At 62.6% G+C, this 9284-nt stretch overlaps 1 protein-coding gene across 1 annotated transcript; it reads left to right on the top strand.

Annotated features, from left to right (window-relative positions):
- Positions 1 to 591: 591 nt before the first annotated feature.
- Positions 592 to 9018, top strand: FURIN (furin, paired basic amino acid cleaving enzyme). The gene is made up of 15 exons (XM_029953014.1): positions 592 to 2069; positions 2465 to 2563; positions 2675 to 2770; positions 3108 to 3236; positions 3347 to 3423; positions 3690 to 3778; positions 4288 to 4460; positions 5642 to 5854; positions 6195 to 6295; positions 6417 to 6520; positions 6609 to 6726; positions 6815 to 6994; positions 7430 to 7554; positions 7683 to 7793; positions 8004 to 9018. Exons 1-15 carry the CDS (start codon positions 1677 to 1679, stop codon positions 8591 to 8593), a joined length of 2598 nt encoding a protein of 865 aa, XP_029808874.1. The 5' UTR covers positions 592 to 1676; the 3' UTR covers positions 8594 to 9018.
- The last annotated feature ends 266 nt before the right edge of the window (positions 9019 to 9284 follow it).

Raw genomic sequence — 9284 nt, 5'->3', positions numbered from 1 at the left:
CTTTACTTCCCATCTGGACCCAAGAGGCAGCTCTTGCAGCAGGAAGAAGCCGGAGAAGAGGCCTTTTTCCTATCTGGCTCTGCCCTCAGGCCCCCCACCCCCACCCCTTGTCAAATGAGGGGCTTGGAACCCCATCACAAGCTCTGGCCTCTGTTTGGCCACCCTCGCCATTGCTAGGACTGGCTTTCTGGAACTTGGAAGTCCAAGGCATCATGGGTCTGGGGCTTCCAGGCCTGTCCTGGAGCCCTGTGGACTCTGCCCAGGCTGAGGAGGGGCTGCATTGTGAGCGGCCCCCTGCCATCAGCTGTCTGTCAGGTTATTTTGGGGTAAACTGAAAATACCCTGGGAATGGTGTGTTGAGTCCCTCCGGCCTGCAGGGAGGGACTACAGGGGAGCAGCCAGGGGGCCAGTGTGGCCCAGGGTGGCCCCTGGAGAAGTGAGGCGTCCCGGTGGTGGTGAGCATGCCTGCCCCACTCCGCACTCCGCACGGCCTGGGGGAGCTGGGGGAGGGGGTGGTCGGAGAGCTTTGCTTTCGCCTCCTGGCAAGAGTGGCCTCCTTTGGGGCTGGGAGTGGCGGGGGCATCCGGGGCCCTGTGGGCAGGCCCTCTGCTCACTGAGCTTGGCGTTGGGACAGGACACCCCCAGCAGCCCCGGCTGGGGCCTCCCCGGCTTCTCCCCACCCCTGGGGCTTGGCTTCTGGTAGTCAGGGGCCCTATGTGGGGACAGTTATGTGGCCCCTGGCAGAGAGGTCCCGCTGTCTGTTTGCTGAAGGAGGAAAAACAACACGCAGACTATTGATTCAGCCTCACCTTGGCGCTCCTGGCTCGGCAGCTAGTGTTTGCCCTGGCTGCCTGGGCTCGGATTACGCAAGACCCGTGGGCGTGGAGTGTGAGGGGGCAGCTGGGGGGCCTCTGCACCCAGGCCCCGGCCAGGGCAGGGCGGCCCCAGTGTTCTCCAGGAGGCAGCCCGAAAGGAGTCTGGGTCCCCGGTTTTACTAATGGCCACCAGCCTGGGGTCTGGCCATGCAGGGAGGTAAAGTCACCGGGATTCCCTGTGTCCAGCCCCCAGAGCTCCATCCCTCCTCTGGTCGCCCACTGTGTCCCCCCTGGGGCCGTGGGACCTTTGCAGGTAACTCTTTGGAGCTGGGCTGCCTTGCTGAGCCAGGAAACCCTCGGTGAGCGGGTAGACGCCACCCCTTCCAAAACTTTGAAGAGCTAACATTTAATTTCTTTGTAAAATGTACCTAGGTAATTGGGAAAATCCACAGTGACACAAAGAAGACAATAACAATCACTCGTAACTGTCACCATCTTGAGAGAATCAGTTAACGTTTTAGCCTGCGCCCTTCCAGATTTTGTTTTGTGGTTATATATAAATATACGTGTATAAATAGTTATTCAAAAACAAAACGGGGTCATGTGTGCATACTGCTTCATAACCCATCTTTTTCGCTTTGATTGTGGTGAACGTTTATTCAGTTGTTTCTGATTCTGAGTGACTCAAGCCTGATACTCTGCATCCCACTTCCGTATTCTTGTGCGGAGAGAGGCTGAGGAGCTGTGTGTGTGTGGAGGGGGGTCCGGCTGGCCGACCTTGGGGGGCTGGATGTTCACCCCCTCCCCCGGGGCCCTTCTCAGGCCTTGATTGCGCTGTGGGGTGGGAAGGAGGTTTGGCACATGGCCGGGGAAGCACTGACACTCTCCCCCTCTCCTGTCTTGTTCCCCCGCAGGGCCGGCAGCCCTCCTCCACCCCCCACAGCCCTGCCCTGCCCGGCCCCATGCCCCCGCCAGTCAGCCCCGGGCCACAGGCAGCAAGCAGGCACGCAGGAGCCGAGGCCCTGTGACCAGGCCAAGGAGACGGGGGCTCCGGGGGCCCGGCCACCTGTCCCCTCCATGGAGCTGAGGCCCTGGTTGCTATGGGTGGTAGCAGCCGCGGGAGCCTTGGTCCTGCTGGCGGCCGATGCCCATGGCCAGAAGGTCTACACCAACACCTGGGCCGTGCGCATTCCCGGAGGCCCAGCCGTGGCTGACAGCCTGGCGCACAAGCACGGCTTCCTCAACTTGGGCCAGGTAGGCGCCCTCACTGGCCACTGGCCTGGGCACAGGACACTGCCGGGGGTGGGGAGGGGTGCCAGTGAGGGCAGGGGCTCAGGCACCAGGACCAGGAACTGGGGGCCTTACCTGGGTAGTCGGCGTGTTCTGGGTGGCTGGGGGGATGGGAGCGGTGGCCCATCCCGCCCTTGGGCTTCCAACACAGGTTGTACAGAAAGCCAGAGTCTCCAGGGAGACGGAGTCCCTCTCTGTCCCCTGCCCCTCCTTGCTGGGTCCTGGGCAGGGAGCAGATGCCCCAGCAGCCCCTGCCGCCCAGAGCCTGCCGTGAGCAGCCGGTCGTCCACCCCCATCCGCTCCCTCCCCAGGGGACTGACAGATGGAAAGCCCAGCTCAGTCTCCCTGCTCTGTTGCAGATCTTCGGCGACTATTACCACTTCTGGCATCGAGCAGTGACAAAGCGATCCCTGTCGCCTCACCGCCCGCGGCACAGCCGGCTGCAGAGGGAGCCTCAAGTGAGCGCAGCCCCAGCCCTGCTTGCCTGCCACCCTTCCCTTCCTGCTCTATGGAGCTGCTCTCATCCTCCGCCCCTGCGCCCACACCCACCTTCCCTCCCTCCTTCGCAGGTGCAGTGGCTGGAGCAGCAGGTGGCAAAGCGACGGACCAAACGGGATGTATACCAGGAGCCCACGGACCCCAAGTTTCCCCAGCAGTGGTACCTGGTACATTGCCTCCTCGGAGCCTGGGTCCTCCGCCCCCCTCCCCGCCCCGCCTCCACCCAGCTCCCAGGGGTCTTGTGGGAGGGTGAGGCTGACTTAAAGGCCTCCCCTCGTTCCTCCTCCTCTTTCCTGCTGCACACTGTCTCCCCAGCGCTTCATGCTCAGCCTGAGGGTTGCCCTTCAGAGTTCTTTATACTCCGTGGAGCCCAGACAGGAGCAGGGGCGGGTGGAGGAAGAGGTTTTTGGGGGTGGTGAAGGGATTCTTTGGGGTACCCCTAGCCTCACACGGCCAACCACACCTTGTAAAGCACCGGGGTGACGGGGGTGGGTGTCTCTGCAGTCTGGCGTCACCCAGCGGGACCTGAACGTGAAGGAGGCCTGGGCTCAGGGCTACACGGGGCATGGCATCGTGGTGTCCATCCTGGACGATGGCATCGAGAAGAACCACCCAGACTTGGCAGGCAATTATGTGAGGAGGTGGGGGAGGGAGGCCATGACCCCCGGTGAGGGGTGTCTCGAGGCCGTCCCTCTGGGCCAGTGCGGCCAGACTGTTCCTGACGATGGCCGTGTCCCCTCCAGGATCCAGGGGCCAGCTTCGACGTCAACGACCAGGACCCTGACCCCCAGCCTCGGTACACGCAGATGAATGACAACCGGTAAGAGGCGGCAGGTCCCCGGGCGCCGGGTCTCCTCTCTGCCGCTGAGGAGGCAGGGCCGAGCCTGGGTTAAGACGCACTCCCCCAAGAGGCTGAGGTGTCCGTTTTGCTCAGAGCAGAGGTGGCCACCGAGTGGAGAACGTGGGAGGGGACCGTGCACACAGGCAGGACAGCAGTCCTGGCCGGAGGGGTGGGCCGACCTGTCCTGGTCCTCGGGCCGCACCTGCTCCGTCCACCGCTAACACTGTGCTCTCGGCCCCTGGCAGGCACGGCACACGGTGCGCGGGCGAGGTCGCCGCGGTAGCCAACAACGGCGTCTGTGGCGTCGGTGTGGCCTACAACGCCCGCATTGGAGGTGGGTGTGGGCCTTGGCCACCCTGTCCTTTGGGAGGGCCCTTCAGGTGGGATTTTCTCCACCCACTTCCCATCCAGCCAGTGCCTGTCACCTTCCCCCTGTGGATCCTTTTGACCACATGGCCATTTCTTAGAGGGTTCTCGACAACTCAGAGAGCTGACCCACCATGGGGCAGGGGGAATGTTTCTTAGCCGGAGCCTCCCGAAACCCTCACAACCCCTCTGAGTCCTTACCTGGTGGGCGTTGGGCACCACACTCCTCCGGGGACCCGGAGGCTCGTTCTAAGCCAGGATGTGTGGTTGAGGGCAGGGCGTGCTCTTTCCCTCCCTTCCGTGTCTTGTCTCAGAGACAGAGAGAGGCAGGCCAGGGGGTAGGGGCTGGGGTTTCCCAGACCAGCCTCTGCTCTTCCCGTGCCTAGCCTGTGGGCACAGGGCTAGGTGTGCTCCAGGGGGTGCCCCTGGCAGCTAGACCCACGCAGCATCCCTCTCCTCACCCCCCTCTGCGGCCAGGGGTGCGCATGCTAGATGGCGAGGTGACGGACGCGGTGGAGGCGCGCTCGCTGGGCCTGAACCCCAACCACATCCACATCTACAGTGCCAGCTGGGGCCCCGAGGACGATGGCAAAACCGTGGATGGGCCTGCCCGCCTGGCCGAGGAGGCCTTCTTCCGGGGGGTCAGCCAGGTGAGGTGGGGGCACCGGGCTCAGACTCTCGGGGACAAGCTGGGTGCTGTCTTGTCCACAACTTTCTCCCTGTGTTTGTCTGTTCCTGTTTGCTTATTCTTGTGTCAATTTTAATTTTTTTAATGTTTTTATTTATTTTTGAGAGAGAGAGACAGTATGAGCAGGAGAGGGTCAGAGAGAGGGAGACACAGCAGGAGAGGGTCAGAGAGAGGGAGACACAGAATCTGAAGACAGGATCCAGGCTCTGAGCTGTCAGCACAGATCCTGACATGGGGCTGGAACCCACGAACTGTGAGATCATGACCCGAGCCGAGGTCGGACGCTTAACTGAATGAGCTGCCCAGGTGCCCCTCAAATTTTAAGTTTTAAAAGAGCAGGGGGGTTTTTTGTGTGTTTTTTGTTTGTTTTGCTTTAGTGTTTATTATTGAGAGATAGAAACAGAGCCTGAGCAGGGGAGGGGCAGAGAGAGGGGGAGACACAGAATCCGAAGCAGGATCTAGGCTCTGAGCTGTCAGCACAGAGCTGGATACTAGGCTCAAACTCAAAAAGCGTGAGATCATGACCTGAGCTGAAGATGGATGTTCACCCAACTGAGCCACCCAGGTGCCCCAAATTTTAATTTTTTTTAAGTTTACTTATTTTTGAGAGACAGAGGGAAAGGGGGAGAGGGGCAGAGAAAGGGAGGGAAAGAATCCCAAGCAGGCTCTCTGCAGTCAGTGCTCAGAGCCTGACATGAGGCTCGAACCCAGGAAACTAAGATCATGACCTGAACCAAAACCGAAAGTCAGCCCCTTAACCGACCGAGCCACCCAGGCGCCCCAAGTTTTAATTCTCTACAAGGCATATTTCTTACAACGTTGAAGGACTAGAAGGGCAGAAAAGGAGAAGATGAGTAAAGGTGACCCATCACTCCAGCCCCTGGAATCACCACTCCGGGCACTTTGGATAATAACCCAGGGCTGTTTTTCTGCGCATGCACAGGTGTATTTGCATGTGTACCTGACCCACCAGGGGCCTCGCAGGCTGCAGGGCGGGGTCCGGGGTGTGCGGAGAGGGGCCCTTGAAAACGAAGCCCCCCCCCCCCCACACCACCCCCACCCAGCCTCCGGCTGCACTATCCTCGACAGGCCTCCCTCCCCCAGGCCCTGTCTCCCGATTGACCCCGCCCGCTCTGTTCACAGGGTCGCGGGGGTCTGGGCTCCATCTTTGTCTGGGCCTCGGGGAACGGGGGCCGGGAGCACGACAGCTGCAACTGTGACGGCTACACCAACAGCATCTACACGCTGTCCATCAGCAGCGCCACGCAGCTCGGCAATGTGCCCTGGTACAGCGAGGCCTGCTCGTCCACACTGGCCACCACCTACAGCAGCGGCAACCAGAACGAGAAGCAGATCGTGAGTCTCGCCCCGGGTGGGGGCCCGCTTTCCAGAACTCCTGCGGCCGGTGGTCGTGGCCAGGGCGCCAGGGGACGGGAGCTGGGGGGCTGTCTGAAGCCCCTGAAACCTGTAGCCTCTCCCTAAAAGTATGCACTGCTCTTAATGTCCCCAACCTTGAGCTCCACCCCTTGTGCCTGGAGAAATTAAGGCCCAGAAAGGATCAGGCATTGGCCTGTTCACAGCAAGTTGGCAAGGCAGCAGCAGGGGCCGACTGTTAGTGCCCAGGGCCTGCGGGCAGAGGGAGGGCAGGCAGGTGGCCCTTCTAGCCCTTCCACCCATCACACCGTGCTCCCGGTAGGTGACCACGGACTTGCGGCAAAAGTGTACGGAATCTCACACGGGCACATCGGCTTCTGCCCCCTTGGCAGCCGGCATCATCGCCCTCACCCTGGAAGCCAAGTAAGTGGGTCAGGGCTGAGGAGCAACCCTGTCCCCACCGGCGCCCCCTGCAGGGCAGCCCTTGCTCTGCAGCTTCTCTCTGAAGAGGCTGAGTCCTGGCCTGTGCCTCCCACCTTTGCAGTAAGAACCTCACCTGGCGGGACATGCAGCACCTGGTGGTCCAGACCTCGAAGCCAGCCCACCTCAATGCTAATGATTGGGCCACCAATGGCGTGGGCCGGAAAGGTGAGGACAGGGTGGCCCAGTGCTCCAGATTGGGGAAGGTAGGGGGGTGCGCTGCCTCCCCGCTGACCCCACCTTCCCTGCCCCGCAGTGAGCCATTCGTACGGCTACGGGCTGCTGGACGCAGGTGCAATGGTGACCCTGGCCCAGAACTGGACGACGGTGGCCCCCCAGAGGAAGTGCATCATAGACATCCTCACTGAACCCAAGTGAGGGCGGCGGGACCCTGGCTGGGAGGAGGGGTGGGTGGGGACCAAGGGTCGCAGAGGGTGCAGACCCTCCCTGCTCTCTGCACAGGGACATCGGGAAGCGGCTGGAGGTGCGGAAGGCGGTGACCGCCTGCCTGGGGGAGCCTAGCCACGTCACGCGGCTGGAGCACGCACAGGCCCGCCTCACCCTGTCCTACAATCGCCGTGGCGACCTGGCCATCCACCTGGTCAGCCCCATGGGCACCCGCTCCACCCTGCTGGCCGCCAGGTGCTTGCTCTCGCCCCTGCCCGGCTTGTCCTGTGTCTCACCCTCACGTGTGGCCCTCCGTGCATTCACACCCTTCCTGACTCGTCACACAGTCTTGGCGGCCACCGCATTCTTCTCAGCGGGGGCGCTGTTGCATTTTAGGAGGCCCGGTTTTGTCCTATGGGACTGTCCCCAGGTTGCAGGAATCCCTGCCTTCTGCCCCTTATGTGCCTGGAATATGTCTTTCCTCGTGTAGCAAGCACCCTTGCACATTTCCAGAATCTTCTGATTGAGGACATCTGGCCCACTGGGAAACAGCCCCGACAGGCATTTCCAGCCCAGCGGGGCTGGTGCTGCCCTGGAGGAGGGTGTATGGGCCATGCGTTGTGGGCTTGGTGCCCCCTGGCTGCGTCTCCCGGGGGGCCTCCGACAGCTGTGGGCGCCCTTCTCCCCCAGGCCGCACGACTACTCTGCAGATGGGTTTAACGACTGGGCCTTCATGACAACCCACTCCTGGGACGAGGACCCTACTGGCGAGTGGGTCCTGGAGATTGAAAACACCAGCGAAGCCAACAACTACGGTATTAGGGATATTTGAGGGCTTGGGGCGGGGACGGGAGGGGACGAGGAGGAGGGCTGGTGGACTCTGGGATTCCAGGTGTCACGCCGGCACCCCCTAACTCTTGCCTCCCTGCCGACCCTGGACCAGGGACGCTGACCAAGTTCACCCTCGTGCTGTACGGCACAGCCCCGGAGGGGCCACACTCGCCTCCCGAGAGCAGCGGCTGCAAGACCCTCACGTCTAGCCAGGCCTGTGTGGGTCAGTAGTGGCTGCTGTCGGGGTTTGGGGGCCTAAGGCTTGGCGGGGGAGGGGGTACCTGTCCTGACGGCCGGCACTGGGAGGAAAAGGGTTGGAAGCGACCCTGGGATGAGCACACTTCTAGGGCTGGAAGCCCCTGGGGCCCGTGCTGAGTGCTTGGGGCTGCCCCGTCCACTTAGCTGACGCCCCCCTTCTGTCCCCTGCCGCCAGTGTGTGAGGAGGGCTTCTCCCTGCACCAGAAGACCTGTGTCCAGCACTGCCCACCAGGCTTCACTCCCCAAGTCCTCGATACGCACTATAGCACCGAGAACGACGTGGAGATCATCCGGGCCAGCGTCTGCACCCCCTGCCACACCTCGTGTGCCACGTGCCAAGGGCTGGCCGCCACAGACTGCCTCAGCTGCCCCAGCCACGCCTCCCTGGACCCCGTGGAGCGGACCTGCTCCCGGCAGAGCCAGAGCAGCCGCGAGTCCCCGGAGCAGCAGCCGCCCCGGCCGCCCCCGGAGGTGGAGGCTGAGCCCCGCCCCAGGGCAGGGCTGCTGCCCTCACACCTGCCCGAGGTGGTGGCCGGCCTCAGCTGCGCCTTCATCGTGCTGGTCTTCGTTACCGTCTTCCTGGTCCTGCAGCTGCGCTCGGGCTTCAGCTTCCGGGGGGTCAAGGTGTACACCATGGACCGTGGCCTCATCTCCTACAAGGGGCTGCCCCCCGAAGCCTGGCAGGAAGAGGGCCCGTCTGACTCGGAAGAGGACGAGGGCCGGGGCGAGAGGACCGCCTTTATCAAAGACCAGAGCGCCCTTTGACGAGCGCCCACTGCCTGCCCCTGCCAGCCCGTCCCCTCCTTGGGCACTTTTTAATTCACCAAAGTATTTTTTTATCTTGGGACTGGGTTTGGACCCCAGCTGGGAGGCAGGAGGGGCAGAGACTGCTTCCCACCCTACCTTCAGGCCACCCGGCTGCCTGAGGTGGGGCCCCAGGAGCAGCTGGGGGGCAGGGGAGGGCCTCACCCCACCTCCAGCACCTCTTCCGTGTGGAGAAAAGGAGTGGAACGTTGAGGGCAGCTTTCCAAGGTCCAGGCCCCCCGCCGGACTCCCTGCCGAGTGAAGGGGTCAGCGCTTTGGGGATTTCCAACCCGGGCTGCCGCTCTCGTCCCTTCCCTGTTCCTCTAAAGCAATAATGGTCCCCATCCAGGCAGCAGGGAGGCTGGCCTAGGGGGTATTTGAAGGAGGAGGCCACCTCTCCAAGGGCTTTTGTATCCCCGACCCTGTCCCCCGCGTCTGGTGAGCCTCTTGAGGAAGCGGTGATCGAAGGAAGGGACCAAGGAAGGCAGGTGCTCACAGGGGGCGTGTGCGTGTGCGCATGCTTGAGAGGGTGTGTCCCTGTGCCCACTTCCACCACAGCTGGCTGCCCGCCGAGCGTGGCTGGCCTGACCAGGCCTCCCCTCCCCCGAGCCGGCATCCTGACCACCCTACCTTCTCGGGGGGGGGGGGGGCC

Source organism: Suricata suricatta, chromosome 9 (genome assembly GCF_006229205.1).
Source record: "Suricata suricatta isolate VVHF042 chromosome 9, meerkat_22Aug2017_6uvM2_HiC, whole genome shotgun sequence".
NCBI lineage: Eukaryota > Metazoa > Chordata > Mammalia > Carnivora > Herpestidae > Suricata > Suricata suricatta.
The sequence above is the reverse complement of the archived record's forward strand: the minus strand, read 5'-3'. Positions and strand labels throughout refer to the sequence as shown.

What these genes read in the sequence shown, in the direction of transcription:
- FURIN (XM_029953014.1), top strand. Translation starts at nt 1,677, where the DNA reads ATGGCCGGGGAAGCACTGACACTCTCCCCCTCTCCTGTCTTGTTCCCC. An exon ending in GCCCTCACCCTGGAAGCCAA is followed by an intron (nt 6,296 to 6,416) that starts GTAAGTGGGTCA and finishes CCACCTTTGCAG; the next exon opens with TAAGAACCTCACCTGGCGGG. An exon ending in CAGCGAAGCCAACAACTACG is followed by an intron (nt 7,555 to 7,682) that starts GTATTAGGGATA and finishes ACCCTGGACCAG; the next exon opens with GGACGCTGACCAAGTTCACC.